We start from the raw sequence: 22,707 nt of genomic DNA, 5'->3' as shown, positions 1-22,707 counted from the left end.
CCTTTCAGTCACCTCCCCCTCCTCCCCTGTGCTCTCTCTCTCTCTCCTGGTCTCTTTAACGGTCTTTCTCGCTGGTGGTCCTTCGTTGTCGCAGTCAGCATCACCCACACCTCGACGCTCAACACAGGACGGACTTCACTCACCTTGACAGAGGAACATGTTGCTGCAGAAACTGGTACGGTAGAAGCTTGTATCTACACTTTTGCTGCAGGTCACTGTAGAACAGTGCGTAAATTCCGTGCGTAATTACGCATTTGGCCGTCTTTCTAGCGCCGTTTTCAGTATTTCCCCCCGCGTTTTCTTATTTCCCTTCCTGCTGCTACGCATTTGCAGAACAATTGTGGCCGGGTCCGTCGGTTCTGGGCGGTGAAAGATCTGTCAAACTATCATGAAAGGTTGATTGTTATGCGGATGCGGGTGGTCCCAATTCACTTTGAAGTCATCCCCGCTCCTGCCTGGGAGGAAATGCATCAGAGTTCCAGTTAGTTCAGGAACCATTCAGGTGCCCGAATACAACGTTAAATGCATCACAGACCTTTATCCTGGAGATTAAGCTTCATTTCTTTAATGCGGGCCTGGAACATAAACACTGCCCAGTGAATAATCCTCATAACCTCTGCCCGTGCTTGTGTGTTTGCTTCTTTGCTCTAACATGTTGTTGTTGTTGTTGTTCCCTCAGGTTGTGTGCGTCCTGTCCGTCCTGTGCGGCTCACATGTGTGTTGGGGATTTGTCTATGACCGGCCCAGACGCTCAGGAGAGGATGGAACCTCAGCCAGGACAGAGTGTGAGTAACCAGCAGTAACTCTGGGAAACATCTTTGAACTGTTTGACCCCTCACACAGCTGAGGTGACCTCACGTGGTTAACTCTGCGACTGTGTTTGTGGACAGAAGGCAAGAACATGATGAAGTATGGTGGTTCCTTTCTGTCCACAAATTTCAGGCTGGTTGGGAAATATTTTAAAAGTTATGGGGTTTCCAAATGTATGTGCATGTTTGTAGTCTTTTTTTGGTGAGTTTGGTGCCTGTACAGTAGGGGGCGCTACAGAGAGAGGGTCCCTGAGAGCAACAGTCTAAAACCTTAAGATCAAGTCAGTCACTTGTGCTTTAACAGCCATATAAGCCCTAAATTGGTTAAGTAATCAGTGTGTGTTTAGACCAGTCAAACTAAAGTGAAATGTAGCTTGGATGTGCTGCATGCTGCTGTGCGCAGGTGGCTGTGGGTTAGAGGTGAGGAGAGTGTTTTCTCCTAATCATAAGAATGGAGGCTTGCAGCCAACATGCAAAAGGTGGTCCGGGCGGTGTCACCACTGGTGACTGTGAATGGATAAATATAAAGAGCACCCCGAGCCTGAAGGCAGCAAAGAAATGAGGGCATGAGGGCAGCAGTGGCTCAGTGGTAGAGCAGGGTTGTCCAATAACCAGAAGGTTGGTGGTTCGATCACAACTCCTCCCTAGTCATTGTTGTGTGGCGCTACTTGTTGCCTGATGGAATTATTAAAGTATTTAAAAAAAATGCTTGGTCAAGTCCAAATCATAAGTATGTCAATCTACTACTGATGGACATTCAAAGCTATTGAAATGGGAATAATAAGAACTTTACTGGCAAAGCACTTTGACAGGGAAGCAACAGACCAGCACAGCACTGGAGAAAAACTAAAGAACAGGAACTTTAACCTAACAACCGAATCATTAAAATGCTGTAAGATATTTAACTTAAATACTAAAGTGACATGGTGCTGCTTGTGTGGGTCCTGTGTAAAATGTGCGTGGTCTAATTTAGTCTCCATTTTCTGTGGACGCCTTGCAGAACTGTCGTTTAGACACGACTTCAGTAACACAAATACAAAGGGGGAAAAAGCTGCTCTTTGAATTAGCTGCCATGTTGGCTCAGCGTGCGCCGAGGTGTATTTTGGACACATGTTAATGTATCTTGGACGGGGTAAGACAGAGCATGTCTAAGGCTTCGCTCCAAGTCCCAGACACACATTTAAAAAAAACGTTTTCTGGAGTAAATATTAAATCCTATGTGAACAACAAGTGCAATCTGTCAAGCAGACAAACACTCCAGCCGTCTCTGAGATGACTCCTCAGCATGCAGCAACATGAGATAAGCTGCAGCAGTAGTTGGAGCTGAATTTGTCTCGTTGTGTTTATTTGCTGAGTTATTTTGTCTGCCAGTGAATATGAAATGAGCGAGGAGAGCATGTGGTGCCGGCTACAACGGATCACTGTGGCCATGTGAGGTTGTCATGGGGAGACTGTGTGTGTGTGTGTGTGTGTGTGTGTTGTTTTTCAAGAGAACGAGAGAGAGAGAGAGAGTGCTGCTTTACCTTGAGTCAATATTAAACAAGCTATTGGATCTCGCCCCAGAAGTTTAGCAGCAACCGTGCACTGCAGACAGCACCAGCAGCAGCAGAACTGCAGGTCCTCCACCCTGAAAATGTTGACAGCATTCCAGTTAATTAATATCTGCTTATATCTCCATATTAAAGGTAGGGTAGGAGATTTCATTCTGATGCACTTTTTGTTAAATTAGTGTAACTTCTCTTTACAATCCGATAGCAACCAATTAGTTCGGCAGTTTGGCATTAAAACGAAGAATATGAATCATCAGTGGAAGCTATAAACCGCTAAAAACATCAGCCAATCCTCCGGGTGGACCCTGTGCGGAGTATTGGCTGGTTGTCACTCTCTTCCTGCTCTGCGCGCACCAGAGAGGTACGTGCATGATGGCCGAAGTCACAGACCGCAGCTCGTCTTCAGGTAATGCGCGTCCATGTGATTGGGAGGCGTGGCTTCGGGGTGAGCTCCGAGAGAAAGGGGCGTGTGTTTACTTTCGAAATCTGGCTGACTCTCACTGAGTTTTCAAAATCTCCTGCCCTACCTTTAATGGATAGTGGCCTACAAGTAATCATGTAAAATGAACCGGCCAGCGGAGGAAGAAACTGCACTGTACTCTACTAGTGTATTAATTTATGCACTATATGGATAAAGTTCAGCAAGAAAATGTCAAATAATGTCACAATGCACAGTGGATTTTCTGCCATGTTGGCAGTCCACCTAAACTCCAAATACAGACAAAGAGGTGGGAGGAGAGCAGGGTGCTAACGCTGTGAGTCAGGACCAAGCCTGCGGACGTGGAGCAGACGTGGGCGGACGACGGTCATAAAAGCAGGAAGCTGCCTGTCACTCAAAGATGTCAACTTCAGAATTATGTATACTTTGAGTGTGAGTTCTATAGACTCAGCCCTGGTGGCTGCTGCTTGGTTCTACCATGAGTCCAGACCCATCTACATCAAATTTAACCATTAAAAGCTCACATAGGCGAAACCATAAGAAAAACAAAATCAAAAATCGCTGCAAATTATTTCTCTGAGGCTAATTGATTTATAGCCCACTGGATGTTCATGCATCACTCAGTGTGCAGTGGATATCAGCCACAGAACCCACAGAATTAACAGCGACAGATCAGAGATTTGACCTTTGACCTGGAGTCCACACCACACGAAGCACCACTGAGTCTTTAGCAAAGGCGTTATTGAAGCCTTACCGCACTCTGACACACACACACTGTACACTACTGTGCCAACGGGCTGGACAGCATAAACATTGCATTAAAGTGCATCACCTCACATTAAGTACATGCAGTCAAACAAACACGTGCATATATACGTCTGCACGGGAACGCATGCTGAAAAGCTCCTGTTGGCGTCCTCGCGTTCCCCCAGCAAGCACAAGGAGCATGTTGTCAGAAATGTAGCAATAAGTTCACATCTCCAGGATGTCTTCAGTTAGCCCAGTGGGAGGGGGGGGGCAGCCGTCCTTTGGATATTAAGGAGAACAAAAGTGTGATTGTGTTTTCAGAAACCCGAGCGTCCCCGCGGTGAGAGAACATTAGCACAGTCCGGTCCCGGGGGAGGAGTTAAAGTTTAGTAAGTGTGGAGTTTGGCATGTGGCGCACACACAGTGGGTTTTGTCACAGTAATTGTGAACACTGCAGCCTTTCATTACGTTCTTGGATAATACACAGTCCATCTATAGATTCCCTCAGATTTTTTGTTTTTGCACTCAGCCGTTAGACGCCGAGGTGTTTTAAAACTCACATTAAAGCGGGATTACAGTTTACTGTATGCAGAGCTAGTGCTGTTCAACAGGCAAAGTGGAAAAGATTTACTGTGTGTCAGTATTTCCTCCTTCAACCATCAAATGCATTTTTTTCAGACTCTGTTACTATGGTTCACACACTTGGCACAGGTACATTATAAGTTGGTCAGAAATCTTTATGGTTTTGATCACTGCTCCTCCACATCGAGAGGAGTCAGCTGAGGTGGCTCGGGCATGTGTTTCGGATGCCTCCTGGACGCCTCCCACTGGGAGGAGACCCCGGGGAAGACCCACGACGCGGTGGGGAGACTATGTCTCTCGGCTGGCCTGGGAACACCTTGGGATCCCCCCGGAAGAGCCACTGGTGTCCCATTCTTGCGACCTGGGTTTGATTCCTGGGCGGCACATGTTATTTTACCACAATTTCCCCATTGTGGGACAAATAAAGGTTTTCTTAATATTAATCTTAAGCGCTGGAAGAAGTGTCCGGTGAGAGGGAAGTCTGGGCGTCCCTGCTTAGACTGCTGTCCCCGCGACCTGGCCCCGGATAAGCGGCTGAAAATGGATGGATGGATGGATGGATGGATGGATGGATGGATGGATGGATGGATGGATGGATGGATGGGTTTTGATTCTCATCGGCAGCTTTTCCTGATCATTCTCTGACTGTTACGGTAGATTAGGGTTAAGAAAACATGCTGGTTTAGTAACAACTCCATCCACTTCTACAACCTGAGATGGAGCGACTGCAACAATCTTGCCTGGTGCAGCAGGGATGATGCATGTTTGTAGGCCTGCCTAGACTTTAGGATCACAAGTTATGCTTTGATGGATAACATCATTTCTGAAACCTAGATTCATATCATCTCCAGAACTTCCTCTTCTGAGCACATGCTCTTATTTTTAACCAGCCTTATCAGCACCTGGTCCAGTCTGTTGGGGCCCTGATTCATAGAGGGTCCTTGCCAGACATGCATAACACTTGAAAATGAATGATGAAGTCAGATGGGGCCCTGTCAGGGAGGTCTCCTACTGTCATTGCACACTTTGAACGTTGCCACTGCTGTAGCTTAAAGTTTCTCACAGAACCAGAACTGATCGGCAACAAACACTGAACTCGTGCTTCTTTTCTCCTCAGCTCGCTCTTCATCTCACTACGCACCAACGTCCGGCTCCTGTAAACACCGGTGTTTTGAACTGGTCGAGATGGAGCCACCGAACTGCCGCTGTGACAACCTGTGTAAGACCTACAACGGCTGCTGCTCTGACTTCGACCAGCTCTGTTTACGGACAGGTAGGATGTCACCGTCCTTCTTCATGTCATCTGATTCATGCATGCCAAACATCATCCGTGCTGTTATGTGTTCGATTCAGTAAGATTCTTCTGAGGTAGAGAAAAACAGGTGTGGACGTTTTGTTTTGATTTGAAAAATGAGTCCCAGACTCTTGGCAGCGTGTTGTGCATCAGAGGAAAGGAGCTCAAGGTTGCTCTGGATGGTGCAGCTCAGGATGGAGACGCCAAATAAAACAGCCTCAGATTTTTTGTCATTAAGCTGCAGGAAATCCTTGGAAATCCAGAGTTTAATATGCATCAGGTGGTCGAGAATAATGTTCTAAAGTGACCTTAATGTCTGTCTGACTCTGTGTCCATGAGAAGAAAGGACACATCATGCACAAGAAAAAACAGAGAAGTGGGAGAACAAAAATCAATTCTTTTGTCTCGTTGGTGTTGGCGTCTGGTGTTTTGGTGCCCGACTTCCTGCCCGCTCAATTGAAATTGACACATCTTGAGCGCGACACAGCTCTGTAATAGAACCGGCGTGAATACTCTAATTGCTTCACAGCGGCTGTCGCTACGTTTACGTTGCGCCTCTGTTACACAGCCGGTGTAAATCCAGACTTAGCGTGATGCTGCAAAAGAGGCGGAGCATGACTGTAGCTGGAGTAGGCGGGCAGTCCAGAAGCTTTCATCTGTCACTCAAGGCAGTTACACACCTTTTAGTGTAGGTCTAAAAAACTAAAATGAGGGAGCTCACCCTCTTGTGCAGATGTCCCAAAGGGAACGTATCAATAGAGACCGAAGAGGTTTTGTACCAGGCTGTGAGCAGTCCTGCTGTAAAGCTTCTCCCACCTTTTTGACCCAGCCCCCAGAGGCCACAGGGGGGAACTGCAGTCTTTGACTCTTCATGCAGTTTGACGACTTGAAAACACAGAAACGCTGAAAGTGACACAAAAACAGAAATGTTTCCAAGGACCCTACAGGTGAGGCACAAAGTGTCTCCCAGCAGGTTTACTGCGTAAGCTGGATCCATACTCCGCGAGACAAAGACATTTTTCCCCCGTGCAGACGTTACGCCCACAAAATGACGTCATTTTTTGTCTCTGACCGCCCGCTGATCCGCACTCCTGTGCACAGGGTCCGGGCCGAACTTTGTCTTTCAAGGCTGTGCGGCAACCATGCCGTGATTGGTCGGAATTTATTGTGGGCGTGATGAAAGTGGAGAAGCGCAAGAGCCTCTCCAGGTATATAGGTAGGTGTATAAACAGCACTGATTCAACAGATTTAGATAAGACCATACCGGTTTTGCATGATGAGCAATAAAAGAAAGAAAGAAAGGCAAGTCAGGGTGATTTGTCACCAATAACTCCAGACAGCCATTCACACATACCAGATGTTATTACCATTCTATATACTCCTACATACCCGGGCATAATAGGCTCGTTAACAATGTCTGTATATCTTTGCTATTGTTACTTTTAATGTCGCATCTTCACAGCTCATCACCGGACAGTTTGAAGTATTGCAGGCACATTGGAACACAGTAGATGTGCAAATGTGGTCATAAAGGCACAAACACTGAATCTTTGCTATTGTTACTTTTAATGTTGCATTTTCACAACTCATCGCCGGACATCTCACGCTGTTGCAGGCACCCTCTCTGTATAATCACCTCTTGCCATGGCACAAGTCCTTGTGGTGTGTTAGAAAACTCAGTAAAGTCTTTCCTTATAGTTTAGTGGGCGGGTGCAGAAAAGACCTTTTTTTTTATCTCTTACCACCCGTGGAGTGCGTTCTCCGCTCTTGTCTCACGGAGTATGGAACAGCCTTTAGGGTCCCCTCACAGTTCTATATAAACACTTCTAACAGTGTCTGTGATGTGTTTTTATACTGTGCTGATCTCTGCTGCTTCATTACCTCATTTTATTTGTGAGCACAGCCTTGACACTTTGAGCTGTGTGTTGGTTCTCCCTCTTCACATATCGCCCTCCTTCTGTTGGAATGTCAACATCTCTCTCACTGCTACTTCCAGTGTTGGTGGTCTGATTTTACGTTGGCGGTCTCTGGCTTACCACAGCCGTGCCACACTAATCCTCCCCTGTGCATGAATCTTTACCGTGACCATACAAAATACAGCGAGCATCATCACTGTTGGTTCAGAGCTGCTCAGTATTCACACACAGACCACCGCCACATTAATACGTCCGCTCTCTGTGTGATTCTGATGGTGTTCTCTGCCTGTCCTGTACACAGCTGGAGGTTATGAGTGCAGTAAGGATCGCTGTGGGGAGACTCGGAACGAGCAGCACGCCTGTCACTGCTCTGACGACTGTCTGGCGAGAGGAGACTGCTGCACCAACTACAGGAAGCTGTGTAAAGGTTTGCAGCTTCACATGCATAACATGTTACCACAGTATTTCCTTTGAGAAAGTCCTTATTTCACACAAACTGAACTGTCCTCTTTGTTTAGCCATTGTACTATTACTGCTATGCAATGATGCTATGTAGTCTGAGTGCCCCTGTAAGCATTTGATTTGCACTTTAAAGTGAGGATAGTCAATGTCTACAAAGCAGGAGAAGGATACAAGTTTATCAAAGAGCATCAAAGTTTGAAGAGCAGAACAAGACTGGCAGAGGCAGGAGGAGAAACGTGTGGAAGGTTCTGCAAAGAAAACTAGTGAGAGATGAGTCTAAAGAGCCGAGAACAAGCACAATACACTAGTGAAGGATATAAACCAGGTCTGGACCAGAAGTGTCAGAGAAGACCGTCACTAGAGTCCTGCACAGGAATGGACTGTGACCAAGAAAGGACATCTCCATGCAGGGTCCATGCAGGAGACCACCAGATGTGGAGGAGCTTGAGAGATTCACCAAAGAAGAAGAATTTTTTTTAAATTCTGTTGACGTAATGAACGGCACACCTTTGTTTCAGGAGACACGTCGTGGCTGCAGGATGAGTGTGAGGAGATCAAGAGTCCTGAATGTCCTGCTGGGTATGTTTCTGTATGAGTTAGAAGAAGAAGAAATGAGCTGAACAAGCCAGACTTCATGCATTTTTATTTTAATCTTTCTCACATTGTGTCTGCAGGTTTGTGCGTCCGCCGCTCATCATCCTGTCAGTGGATGGATTCAGAGCTTCGTACATGAAGAGAGGGAGCGCCGTCATACCCAACATCGAGAAGCTGAGTAAGACCTGCATGGGATTGTTTGACAATGAATGAATGAATAAATTAATAATCGTATTCTTGGTATAGTGAACTGAGACAAAATATGGGAACGTTTGCTTATCGAGCTAACTGCTTAGCTAAATTGTTAGCACACTGTAAAAATTAAGCAGTTATAGTTATAGTTCTGTCTTCTTTCAGGAACATGTGGAACCCATGCTCCATACCTGAGGCCTGTCTACCCGTCCAAAACCTTCCCCAACCTCTACTCACTGGCTACAGTAAGTTTAAGATTCACTATTAAAGACTACAAACGTTAAGGCTAACCAAGTATGGAGGTGAAACAGGATCATTTATGCTGAGCAATGTAAAATCATTACACTCCTGCTGGGCCGATGCTCCAGATTGCTGCGAGTACAAGAAGAGGACAGATCAGGATGGGATCATTTACATTCCATCGCTGCAAAGTGTGAAATCTGACCTTAAAGTGTTGGTGTAGGCGACCTATAGAGCGGAGGGCCAATCAAGTATTATTAGGCTGAGCATAATCATGTTGAATGTGTGTCAGGGTCTCTACCCAGAGTCTCATGGCATCGTGGGAAACTCCATGTACGACCCCGTGTTCGACGCAACCTTCACCCTGAGAAGCAGAGAAAAACTCAATCACCGCTGGTGGGGAGGACAACCGGTGAGTGCTGCCAGCACCCAGTGTTGACTCAGGATGAACACTGTTTGTGTGGTTTTGTGTCAGGTGGGTCTATTCTCACATGCCCACTATGTCAAGTAACGAGCCTGCACTGTTTGTCTAGATCTGGATCACAGCACTCAAACAGGGAGTGAAGGCTGCCACCTTCTTCTGGCCCGTGTAAGTCTGCACAAACCCACACACACACACACATCTCGGTGAGTTGATATAACATTATATAATGATTTAATGTGTTGAATTTGTGTGTTTTAAGTTGATGAATGCTAACCAAAGCAACCGCTGCTAAACAAATCATTAATTTACATGTACAGTGACTTGTAGTGCATTCATTTGTTCTTCAGCCATGGCAGCCATTATGTGCAAGCATCTCCATGGAAAACTATGTCACAATAGGAGGCTCTCTAAGGCCCTGTTCACACTGGAGAAAGTCAATCCAGCTAGAGTAGGATTGGATCCAGATAGCCTTTAAGATGGATTCAGACCTATTTTTGAAATCACACACGCGTGTCCACGCTCAATCCTGTTTAACCCGGCTTCTTTGTTGTCCTCCAAACCGCTAGGTGGCGCCTCGTAAAAATACAGAGTCTGTTCAGGCCGCAGTAGGACCACATGTGCGCATGCGTCGTGTGTTTTTTTTTGGTCCCGTGTCATTCGCTCTTTCGTGTGTTTTTTCGGTTCAAAAAGCAGTTGAAGAATAAAAATAAACTCGGGCAAAGCTGTTGTAGTTCGATGGTTGTTTACATACAGCTTTTGTATGCAACCCGGACACTGTCCCTGTGAACCAGAAGTATGACATCGCTAGCGGGATTCGCTAGCCGCATTTGCGTTCAGACCTGAGCCAGATGTAAGCCAATCCAGCTAGATCCACCTCCGAGAGGTGGGTTGAAATATATCTGGATTAATCAGACTTGATTTCCCCAGTGTGAACGGGGTAATATCCGTTACCCGGGGTAATAAATCACACTGGGGAAATCAATCCGGATTCAGGCCGTATCTGAATATATCCGGATAGTTTTTTTCTGAGTGTGAACACCGCAAATCCTGCTATATCCAGCTTGATTTCAATCCACCTCTCAGGCCCCGTTCACACTGGAGAAAGTCATTCCAGCTAGAGTAGGATTGAGCCCAGACAGCCTTTAAGCTGGATGCGTTCAGACCTATTTTCAAATCTGGCTAGCACACACTTGTGTCCGCACTCAATCCGGCTTCATCCAGCATGTTGGCGGTCCTCCAAACCACTAGGTGGCGCCTCGTAATATACAGAGTCCTTTCACGCCGCGGTAGGACCGCGTGTGCGCATGCGTCGTGTGGTTTTTCGTCCCGTGTCGCGCCCCGTAAACCGGAAGTAGCACATCACTAACCGGAAGTAGCATGTCGCTAGCCGGATTCACATTTGAGCCAATCTGGCTAGATCCACCTCTCGTGGGTGGATCTAGCCAGATTGAAATCAAACTGGATACAGCCGGATTCGAGGTGTTAACACTTGGAAAAAAACATCAAAAATCTGGATTGATCTGGATGCGGCCGAATCCTGCTTAAGCCACATTTTTTTCCCCAGTGTGAACGGGGTATCAGAGGTGGATCTAGCTGGATTGGCTTACATCTGGCTCAGGTCTGAACGCAAATGCGGCCAGCGAATCCGGCTAGCGTCGTGATACTTCCGGTTCACGGGAACAGTGCTACATGTAAACAACCGTCGAACTACGACATCTTTGCCCTGAGTGTATTTTCCACAGGGCTACAAAGGAATAAACTGCTTTTTGAACCAAAAAAAAATGAAGGAACGAGCGACACAGGACAAAAAAAACTGCCTGAACAAACTCTGTATATTACGAGGCGCCACCTGGCAGTTTGGAGGACCGCAAACAAGCCAGGTTAAGCCGGATTGAGTGCAGACACGCGTGTGTGATAGCCAGATTTGAAAATAGGTCTGAACGTATCCAGTTTAAAGACTATCCAGATACAATCCTACTCTAGCTGGATTGACTTTCTCCAGTGTGAACGGGGCCTTATTTAGTCATTGTCTTTTTATTCACATTGTCAACCTTTAGTGGCAAACTGGCTCTTAAATATGAGCATTGTTTTTATCTGTCACTCAGGTTGAATCACATTCATGTTGGTCTGATGTTTACAGTGTCATTTAAGCTCGTATTGCACTGTCCTCACATGCCTAATCACAGTGTACACTCTGCAGAGTTTAAGTAAACATGCTGAATGCTAATGCGCCATAAATGATTTGGAGGTTATCAGAGCACGCCTGTACATGTTCCCATCGCACTAAACCTACAGCCTACTACAGTACGAGGAACACAAAGGAGCCCACATTTATCAGCACAGAGCAGGCTTGTATGCAGCGGGAGGCACATCTCAGCAGAAGGATGGCGCTGGGCTGTTTTTACAGCAATTTGTGCAAATGGGCCTGTTTACACTGCGCAGGATTCCTCTGTGAAGCAGGGCTGCAGACGTGCCACTCCATAGAGCCATGGGGGCCAGAGTGTGGTTTACATTGCTTTTCTTGCACTTGGCAGCGGCGGAGGTGTGTGAGCAGCAGACAGGAGTGTACCTGTCTGACGCTGACGTTTCTGCAGGGCTGGGAAAACCTTCTCGTACAATGCATTCGTTTGGTGATACAGTGCCAGTGTGGAGATTGGCATGGTAATGGGCAGCAGGGATTGTTGCTGACTGACTGGTAGAAGGTTGGCTTCAGCTTTCTGGGAGGTCGCCGCACTAACCACAAGCAGAACAGAGGTGGGGTGGGGGTATATATAAAACACACAGTGGAAGGAGTTGAAATTGTGAACACAGACAAAAGTGCAGACATGCAGAGTGAGATGCCTGCTGTCAAGGGTTTTAAGCAGTGTGACCACCACGCCTCCATGTTCCCCCTGTGCACCCCCCACAATGCCTCATACACGAATCCTTGCTCAGGGCCCTGGTCCTGGGCTTGATGGCTGACAGCTGTGGACTGCATGACAGCCAGCAGCTTGGTTGGTGGCCTCATCGCTACACAGGCAGCCTTCAAGACCAGCAAGAGTTGGCTTTTAACTCATTCTATGACCCTTTAAGAAGTCGTTTGTCGTCACGATGTCGTACATTTCTCTACAACAGGGTCTGTTAAAAGCTGAAACCATGTGGCTGATCCAGCAGATCATCACACAGGTTGTTTGTTGAATGAATTTTAGATGACAACCAACAGGACCTCTGGTGATTTAAAGTGGTGTTATGCAACGGAACGGGCCACAGCTAGCTGCTTAGCATGCTAACTTAAGTAGATATCTCTGCAACACAATATATAGAGGTCTATAGAGCTCTGACGCGATGACCACACCCAAAGGGGGAAAAGAGCAGGAGGAGAGACCCTCTGAATCAGATGCCCCCCTGGGTCAAGACCTGGTGTTGGTGGAGAAGGCTGGAGAGAGGAAAGAGGAGGCCTGAGGAGGCCTTGAACTGGCATGAATCTGGCAGGACCTGGGGTGGAGGGGGGTTGCCAGAGTCGATCTGAAAGGCAGGTGGAGGAGAGACGAAAGATTTTTACATTTTTTGCTAAGCCGTGACTGGGTAGGTGTGGGAGGTGCTCTCTATTAATCACCTGGTCAGAATGGGAGGTTGAATGGCGTGCTTTAATCAATAATGAAGAGCGCAGAGTCTTCCTGATTGAACTTGCACTAAGAGCTTTGCTAAGCATAAAGGCCACTGACTGTGTGTTGAACACTCACTGGTTCAGTCCTGACATTATATCTCGCCAGTACGGTTTAGAACTTCTAATGGTATCACCATGTTGTGCTGCTCGTTGAATGTTTGGTCTGGTTCAGAGTGCACCACTCGTTATGAACAAGCACCTGCCCAAATTGGCACAATGCAACACAGCTGCTGCCTTCAGGTATGAGTTAGAAGCCTTTCTTTTTGATTAAGACACTTCAGCGAAAGTTGTTCTATTTAATGTTTGTCTTGATCATTTTACATCAAACAGGTGGTGTTTGAATTCAACTGTAGCAACTGTAGCTTTATGGAAAGTACATTTGCAGAATCTTGAGAAATTAATCTCTGAATTCAGCAGCTCAGACTATAAACCCACATCAATGCTTCTTAAACACCAGTAGCAGACACATGTCAACTGATTTAGTGCACATCAGATGTGAGAGTTGTGTGTCTCTGTGGGACACAAGGGAGGCTGTAAATGTGCTGTCTGTGTGTACGGTTCCCACCATTACACATGGAGGAGGAGCTGCGGTGATATTTTCTGGGGTTCTTCCCTGATTTATATTTAAAATTCAAGGTAACACTTAATCAACATGGCTTAGTGGGGCCATCATTTGTTTTTCAGCAAGCCAGAACCAGCTGTGTGAGGTCAGAGAGTTTCATCAGATAACCTCCTGACATGAAGCCAGCGATGGTCTGGGATGAGCTGGAGTTCAAAGTGAAGCAGCCAGCAAGTGCTCAGCATGTGCTGAACAGGCTGCAGCTGACACATCATGAGCTACATCTAAAATCTAAAGCAGATTTCTTTTTGCTCACTACATAAATCCAGATGTGTTATTTCATCTTTCAAATCTAAAAACAGTTTAAATGTGTGTGTGTTCCAGTGCCATCTCTTTGGAGAGGAGGATTTTAACCATGCTGCAGTGGCTCCACCTCCCTGATGGAGAGAGGTGACACTCATGTTTTATATATATTTGATCTGTTTCACATTTTCTTTGCTGACAACCTGCCTCAGCCTTTTGTGTAGGGATTGTATTATACATCTTTATTGTGTAAAATGTTAGATTTAATGCTGCTACTAGCACTGCTATACAACTACCATTGTTTCTATAACACCACAATGGACAAGATGAGATGAGATGAGATAAGATAAGATAAGATAAGGTAAGATAAGATAAGATAGAGACACACAACTAGTCCTGCTATAAGCTAATTAGCCTTGCTTAGCATAGCCACAGGATCGTGCATCTTAAAACTGATGAAGAAGAGGATGAAATTAAAACAAACTGTTGTTTTACAGTGATGTGAATACACACAGCAAGCAGATGTGGCCCACTTCTGGCAGGGATACAACACTGGTGGCCTTCATCTGGCCCTGTTGAAGTGGATGTGAGCCTCTAGTGGCTCACATCCACTTCAACATCCTTTAATGTGGGCCTCTATTAGCTAACATGTGTTTTCCTTTACACTGTATTCTGCCCTAAAGTGGCCCACATGATATATTTGGTTCATTTTTGGTGGAGATGCGGCTACGGTCTGACCCACTTAGATGTGGCACATGGATGTGGATCACTCGAGTGGGCCAGATCAGATCATTATGTGTTGCCATGCTTCTGGTTTCAGGCCTTATGTTTACGCCATGCACTCCGAACAACCAGACACATACGGACACAAAATGGGACCCATGAGCGCAGAAGTGAGTACTTTGTCTGTGCAAAGCACACAAAATAAAGACACAAAGACACACACAGGATGAATTTTGTGTGTTCCAGTTAAACAACCCTCTGAGGGTGATTGACAGGATCGTCGGCCAGCTGATGGACGGCCTGAAGCAGATGAAGCTGCACCGCTGTGTCAATATCATGCTGGTGGGCGATCACGGTACAGACGCACAATCACAGCCACACACACGCTCAGTCAGGGAGGCTCTGTTTCCACCCTCTGATGCTGATCCTGTGTGTTCTCAGGTATGGAGGAGGCCCACTGTGACCGCACCGAGTTCCTCAGTAACTATTTGACCAGCATTGATGACATCATCCTTGTCCCCGGGGCTCTCGGCAGAATACGCTCCAGATACCCCAACAACGCAAAATGTGAGATCAAATAAATCCTCTCCTTTCCTGTAGGTTCTCAGCCTTTATTATGTTTAAATAAACGGTTCTTTGTTTTTCAGATGATCCCAAGGCTGTTGTGGCAAACTTAACTGTAAGTACCAGATTTTTATGTGTACACAATTTGTCAGAAGAGCTGCAGTAAACACACTAGAACCACATGTTGTCTTCTAGTGCAAGAAAGCAGAGCAGCACTTCAAGCCGTACCTGAAGCAGCACCTGCCGAAGAGGCTGCACTACGCCAACAACCGACGCATCGAAGACATCCACCTGCTGGTTGACAGGAAGTGGCACATAGCCAGGTGAAAAGTGACATCACTACACGTACAAAGAGTTCTACACTGGACTCACCAAACTGAAACTAGACACACAAAATATGTCATTTTAAATTAGATTGGGTGAGAAGTTTGGATATCTAAGAGAAATCCCCTTTGAGAGAAGAGGGGGGTCCAGTTTGTACCATGCACAATCATTTGTGCAGAGATCCTGGGACTGACCCAGGACCTGCTGGAGGTATTACATCTCCTGGTGGGCCTTAGAGTGGCTAGGGATCCCCCCGGAGGATCTGGAGAAAGTTGATGATGAAGACAGAGAGGTCTGGGCTGATTTATTTTCCTCCAGGTTGCCCACACCTCCCCCTTCCTGGTCGCATCTGAGACATATAGCCAACCATTCCAGCAGGTCCTGGGTTTACCCCCAGGCAGACACAGACAGACTTGCCTGGAACGCCTCGTCAGGAGGCCCCAAGAGAGCATCCTGACCAGATGCCTGAACCACCTCAGCTGGCTCCTCGAGGGTGAGCTCAGAAGTCCTCCTCTAGAGGCACCAACTCACCCCCAATCCACAGACGTGGTTGGCACCAAGCTCCTCACACTTGGCTGCAAACTGCTCCAGTGAGATGTGGAGGTCTTTGGCTCAATGATTTAGAAGGTTGCAGTTATAGATTTGAATTCCTCTCAGTAAACCAAACGTATCCTGAAATTAACAGCATGTCCAACGTGTTGCCGTGTAATAAAGGGATGGAAGTCGAGTACAAGCAGTCAGTTGTTGAGAGGGTTAAACCCAGACCAGTCAATGCGCTGATAGAAAAGGAGTTCTGCTTCTAATTTAGTTTGACGTTGCGGTTGCTTCTTCTATCCAGAAGTCGCTCTAACGTGTGTGGATGTGGCGTTTCCAGCCCAGAGGGTGAAGCCTTTTTTTTTTTTTTTTTTAACTGCACATCTTGTTTTACTTAAAAACACATTTTTATGTTGACGCGGGCTGCTATCAACGCATCATTAACACATGCGGTGCTGAAACGCTGCACAAAGTGCCATCCGCAGTCACACACGTGTTAAAAAACACACGGAGCTGCTGCCGAAACGTTAACGACTCGCCCCAAATGAGCTCTGACAGGTTCTGATGCAGAGCAGCAAGCGCGGTGATTCAGTGACAAAGTAAACCATGAAGTCATCATGACTGAATGTGAAAACAGACACACACATGGCGTGTGTGTGTGTGTACCTGTGTGCTCCTGTCAGGTACAGCTACCTATCATGGTGCTGTCATGTTGTGTGGGTCAGTGAGCTGTGGGAGAGCTGCACTCTGTCACACACACTTGGCTGCTAAATGAAAGAGATCTTTGAGGTTCTCTCTCTCTCTCTCTCTCTCTCTCTCTCACACACACACACACACATATACATTAGTCAAAATCCCTGACCAGCTGAATGTTCTCACCGAATGAAACACTGAATTTTTCTCATTTCCCGCGTCAGCGAAGTTATTTACATTTTCAACGTGCTTGTGGCTTCTACCCCTCTCTCTCTCTCTCACACACACACACACACACACACACACACACACAGATTAAGGTGTATAACTGGAAGTAGTGTTTTAATGGACACTTATTAAAAAGTGGCTTTTTTCAATCAGAGCACTGTGGCTGGAGGAGTGTGAGGGAGTGTTTGTCCTGAGCTGCATGCTGACACCACACACTGCAGTTCGATGGCTTTAAACTGTCACAACTGTCACTGATGTTGCATCCATAGAATTTATTTTATAAGAAGAAGTTTATGGTCACGTCTATTTTCCAGACCCTAATAAAAGAAGTGCATGTATGGAGCGCATGTGCACTGTATAAATGGGGTTGAAGGACAATATGGCCGCTCTGCTCCTGTGCTGTGATTCTCAAATAATTTATCGACATCACAGAAGGACTACTGTGGATGGCTTGGCTGCTATTTGCACACCTTGCGTATTATTGTAATGTTATAATTTAATGGGGTGTTAGCCTATAGCATCTTCACTTTTATTGTTCTTATATAAAACAGATATGAGCATCCTTGAACCTCTGATAGGAGCGTCTTCATGGCGTTATAGTTAAGTGTAGAGAATCTGAGTTTTTATAAACATGTGCAGATCTCATAATGTGAATAACATTCTGCTCACACAGACAGTTAGCATCCAATTATTCAGCTCAGGATACAGGACACACATCTCAAAGCGGGAACATCAAGTGTTTTTGACCAAACTTAATGAACATCCATCCTTCAATACAGGAAGGTCCCTGAAGGGAGGAGGCACTGTGGCTTCTCTGGGGACCATGGATACGACAATAAGATCAACAGCATGCAGGTACTCGCTGTGTTAAAGTCACACTTCCTGCTGAATCAGTAACATAAGACGTTTTAATTCTTAATTCTTTGGTGTCATTTATTCACATTTTGTTTCCTTTAACATTTCATTTTCAGACTATTTTCTTGGGGTATGGACCAACATTTAAATTCAGGACTAAAGTCCCAGCCTTTGAAAACATCGAGCTTTATAATGTCATGTGTGGTAAGGCTCATCTTAAAGCTGTCGTTTGTGTTTTTGGGGTGTCGGTGTCTTTTTCATGAATGTGTGACTGCAGCTGCTTACATGTCTCCAAACTCTTCCTTCTTCAGATCTTCTGGGTTTGAAACCAGCACCCAATAATGGAACCCACGGGAGTCTGAACCACGTGCTGAGAAGCCCCCCCTACAGGCCCAGCATGCCAGAGGAGGCCTCCAGGCCGGTGGCCTCCGGTCTCATCCCCGCCGGAACGGACGACCTGGGCTGCAGCTGCGACGAAAAGGTCAGCCATGAAGGTGTATTACTGCCCCCTGCTGTGAAGAAAGAGAACTTTAACAAAACATATGATATTATTATATTGGTATTTTCAATATTAACTCTTTTTTAAAAAAAAATTATATTATTGCAGAAAAAGAATTAAATTTAAATTTAAATTCTTAAATAATAAAAAATTTAAATTTAAATTAAAATTCTTAAATAATAAAAAATTTAAATTTAAATTAAAATTCTTAAATAATAAAAAAATTAAATTTAAATTTAAATTTAAACACAGAAGCGTAACACAGAAGCGTAAACATGATAAAGCTTTGGTTGGACAGACCGCCAGTCAGCAGGTTCTCAGGCTGTTTCCTGTCTGCCTGTGTGGTGCTCTTTACGTTACAGCTCCCTCTGCAGTAGTTACAGTCAAATAAGAATTATAGGACACTGATGTTTCCCACAGGTCGTATTAGACTCGGCTGTGCACACACATCCTCGTTCTCACGCAGACGCTTGAACATGCACAAACATGGCTCTATTCAATATTAATATACAATAAAATTGTAGATAATTGTACATAAATATCAGATATGCTCTGAAACATATCTGCAAATTAATTCATTTTAAAATGGAAATCTCCAAAGCCATCATCAATATGTCTGAAGTAGACATATGATGAATGCAGAGCGCAGGAAGCAATGCAGAGCGGACACGTCGGTCTGACATTAAAATGGAGGCTTTGGCTGCAGATCTGAGGCTGCTTCCCTGCCTCTGCTCCCGGCAGCTTCCTCTAACCACCAATGCTGGGAATCCAGGCTCTTTGGCCTGATCTGTAGTCTGTCGTGTGTGTTTGTGTGTTGCTTTAACTCGTCTTTTTACACAGCTGGATGTAAAAAGAATCATCTGCATGGGCCTGTCTTTCATGATGGTTTGATTGATTGTAAAAATGTGTCTTTCTCTGAGCTTTCTGCTGCAGTGCTGGAGTCAGTTCACCGTCACTTCAGTCAGTGTGTGTGTGTGTGTGTGTGTGTGTGTGTGCCTGAGGTGAACTGCACCCAGCCCTGCCCTGCACTGTGTTTCACTGTGTTTGTGATTCCCATGTAGATCTCTGGCAAGAGATTGTTTCAATCTCCGATCTTTTTGCAGTTGCGTGTAAAAAGTAGGGGCCAGAGAGGTTTGAAAGTGACCCTTGTACGAGGCTATAACCTGGAGTCACTCTGGCTCTGTCTCTTACAGAACAAAGTGGAGGAGCTAAACCAGCGACTGAGGCAAGCTATTGATGGTTAGTCTTTCAGTAGCTTATACGAACGTTGCTGTGAAGCTGCTGTGTTTTTTGTGTCTTTGGTGTCATTGCTGTGCCTCCCTCCCCTCTCTCAGACAGCAGGAACCTGCCTTACGGTCGACCTGCTGTCCTCTTTCGAACCAAATACTCCATCCTCCATCACAGTGACTACATCAGCGGCTACAGTGAAACTCTCTCCATGTCTCTATGGACATCGTACACCGTCAGCAGACAGGTACTTTACCCACTGTACTGTTAGCCAGCTCTCAGAACACCAGCTGGTTGTCACATACATTTTTGCATTCTCTTTGCTTTGAGCGCCCTCTGCTGGCCAAAGTCTGCCCCCCTTCCAGCTCATCCTCTGAGCTATTTTACTATTAAACACCTATTTAAAACCACAAATGCTTTAAAGTGGATGTCAGTAGACCCGTGTCTTCTGTGTGTGTGTGTGTGTGTGTGGTCCTCCAGGTAGAAGTGTATCCTCTGCCTGAAGCTCTGTCTAACTGTGTGAGGCCTGATGGCAGAGTGCCTCCAGCCTACAGTCAGTCCTGTACCAACTACAGAGCAGACAAACACATCACATACGCCTTCATGTATCCACCACGTGAGTGTTCACACAGCCCACAGCACATCCAAAGCATCTTTAACTGAGTGAAACATGAGTCTGATGGAATTGATCCAGTTTGAACATTACAAAAACATTTTTGATGAGGCTCAGGAAACAGGTTTGTCCATGTTAGCATGCAAGTTAGCATTAGCAAAGCTGGATTTTAAGCAAGAATTAACATCAATCACATCTCTGGGACTTGTTAGTGAAAAATAAAATAAAGTTTGTCTGTGCTGATATTTAAACTGTGATGTTTTTTTGTTCTTTGTTGACAGAGCTGTCCTCAAACATAGACAAAAAATATGATGCTGTCCTCATCACCAACACTGTCCCCATGTATCCTGCATTTAAGAGTAAGTATCTGCCTCAGTGTAATGTGGGTGAAGTCCTGCTGTATCTATCGCTCCTCTGCCTCTTCCAGGAATATGGGGTTACTTCCAGAGAGTGCTGGTGAAGAAATACGCCACTGAGAGAAACGGAGTGAACGTCCTCATCGGCCCCATCTTTGACTACGACTGTGACGGTGTCAGGGACTCAACTGAGCGAATGAAAGAGTAGGAACACTCGGTGTGCTTCACATGACAACATAGAAGAGGAGGACAGGTTCAAACCTTCTGTGTGATCTCTGTTGCAGGTATGTAAGTGGGACGATACCCATCCCCACGCACTACTTCGTGGTCCTGACCAGCTGTTTGGACTTCACACAGCCTGCGGACTCGTGCAGCGGCCCGCTCAGCAGCGCCGCCTTCATCCTGCCGCACCGGCCCAGCAACGACGAGACCTGCAACGTAAGGGGCATCACATCCTGACATTATGACTTCATAATAACCTCACGTTAAAAGTTCCAGTGAACACCGAACACTCAGAACCATCGCTTTGAGCCTGTGTGTATGCATTGCTTTGCGGCCTCCTATAATGATGTGAATAAGTAATGAACTGCAACATGGCAAGAAAATAGCAACCAAAAGTGAGACTTAAAAAAGGAGTAGTGAATAAGCTATGTGAAAAACCTGTGGCTTGCCATGGGACACACATGGCATTAAAGTAAGTGGCCCCAGGAATCACTTTCTGGCAGCAACGTGCTTAAACTGTAGTTTATTCTGAGGGTGTCCGAGTTAAACTGTAAATAAAGTTGGATAAACACACGTTAAATATGTCCACAGAGCTCGGACGATGAGTCTCGCTGGGTGGAGGACCTGATGAAGATGCACACGGCTCGGGTCAGAGATGTGGAGATCCTGACGGGCCTGGACCTGTACCGCAGAACCACCCGCAGCTACCCGGAAATCCTCTCGCTCAAGACCTACATGCACACGTACGAGAGCGAGATCTGAGCTCTGCTTTCGTGTCACTGACACTTTTTGTTTTAAACCGTGGTGGATGTATGTGGTACCAGGAAGGAGATGCGGTCATCTCCGTTACACTGACACCGGCTCCATGCAGAGGCCCGAGCGGCTGCTGCTGTTGCCTCAAACATTAGATTAGATCAGATAAAGCTCCCAGCTGTGGTAACGGCCACTCAGATTTGTTTGTTCAGCACAGTGAGGCGGACAGATTCATACTCTACAGTGAAACTACACTATTTCTCTGCAGTATATTGAAATTGTATAATACATTAAGATATGTTCAAGAATGTTATTCCATATGTTGAAAATATGCTTTGTGTTTTAAAGAAGTGAATTGCACTACAAGTCCCAGAATACCAGACCATCACTTCAGCAACCTTTAACATAATTGCTTTGTTCTTGATATGGAGGGCTAATGCAGTGTGTGTGTGTGTGTGTGTGTGTGTGTGTTGAATTCAAGCTGTTTTTCTGTTTGTGTGAGTGTGGAATGTGTGTTGTGATTTTGACTTGTGCACAATAACAATAATGTTCATGATCATGATGTTTTCCCTTGAAGAATGACCTGTAACCACCTGTGAGACTGAGCTATTTATGTACATTTTTCCACAATAAACAAGTGTTTTTACTAAATCAGGCTGATGCATATGGAGTGTATGATTGGACTAAGTCACATGTTCGCAGTAGTAGTAGTAAAATGATGCCATTCAGAGTGACTAAAGGGTCCGATAGTTTGTTCCTCGGCTGTTTGGGAACAAAAACAAAAACCTCCGTGTGATTTTCCTGCTGGGATTAATAAAGTTAATCTTAATTTTAACCTCTAGGATCTTCATGAGAAAGAAATATCATTATTAGCATGAACACATTGAATTTGGAGCTGTTCTAATCTGTCGTGAAATAAATGTGGCATAAAAAAAAACAGTCCAATATTTTTATTTTCTATATAACTATTGACCTACATTGGTTAATTTATTTACATATTTATAGTATTTTATTTTTGAAAAAATGTCAGAATTTATTTTAAAACCATATTTCTTCCTAAGTTTATTTATTTATTCACTTGTTTTGAGTATCAATTGTTAAAAACAACAACAACAACAACAGAAGCCAATGGGCAGCCAGATACACGCTGACTTCCGGGTTGCCTTTAAAAACTACGTTACCCAAGAATTCCCGACGTTATGACGTAAAGAGACATTTAACAAAGACATTTTGAAACAATTAAATGATTGTATAAAAATATATGACACATATTTATTAAAATATAAGGTTGAACTAATATATATGCGTGTTTGTAAGTGATTTGTTTTTATATGTGAACCGGGGAGTTTTTCTTTTCGG

At 45.3% G+C, this 22,707-nt stretch overlaps 1 protein-coding gene across 1 annotated transcript; it reads left to right on the top strand.

Annotated features, from left to right (window-relative positions):
* Positions 1 to 30: 30 nt before the first annotated feature.
* LOC114448309 (ectonucleotide pyrophosphatase/phosphodiesterase family member 2-like) lies at positions 31 to 21,810 on the top strand. Its single transcript, XM_028425201.1, is given in 25 exon segments — positions 31 to 175; positions 680 to 785; positions 5,245 to 5,400; positions 7,639 to 7,764; positions 8,318 to 8,378; positions 8,474 to 8,571; positions 8,751 to 8,830; positions 9,118 to 9,237; positions 9,359 to 9,414; positions 13,839 to 13,904; positions 14,578 to 14,694; positions 14,696 to 14,835; positions 14,922 to 15,047; positions 15,128 to 15,159; positions 15,240 to 15,367; positions 17,603 to 17,678; positions 17,795 to 17,882; positions 17,990 to 18,159; positions 19,371 to 19,416; positions 19,512 to 19,651; positions 19,885 to 20,020; positions 20,299 to 20,376; positions 20,445 to 20,577; positions 20,658 to 20,811; positions 21,187 to 21,810. Coding segments are annotated over 25 exon segments (2,622 nt in total). The 5' UTR covers positions 31 to 157; the 3' UTR covers positions 21,358 to 21,810.
* Positions 21,811 to 22,707: the final 897 nt, after the last annotated feature.

This window comes from Parambassis ranga, chromosome 16, assembly GCF_900634625.1.
Source record: "Parambassis ranga chromosome 16, fParRan2.1, whole genome shotgun sequence".
NCBI lineage: Eukaryota > Metazoa > Chordata > Actinopteri > Ambassidae > Parambassis > Parambassis ranga.
The sequence above is the reverse complement of the archived record's forward strand: the minus strand, read 5'-3'. Positions and strand labels throughout refer to the sequence as shown.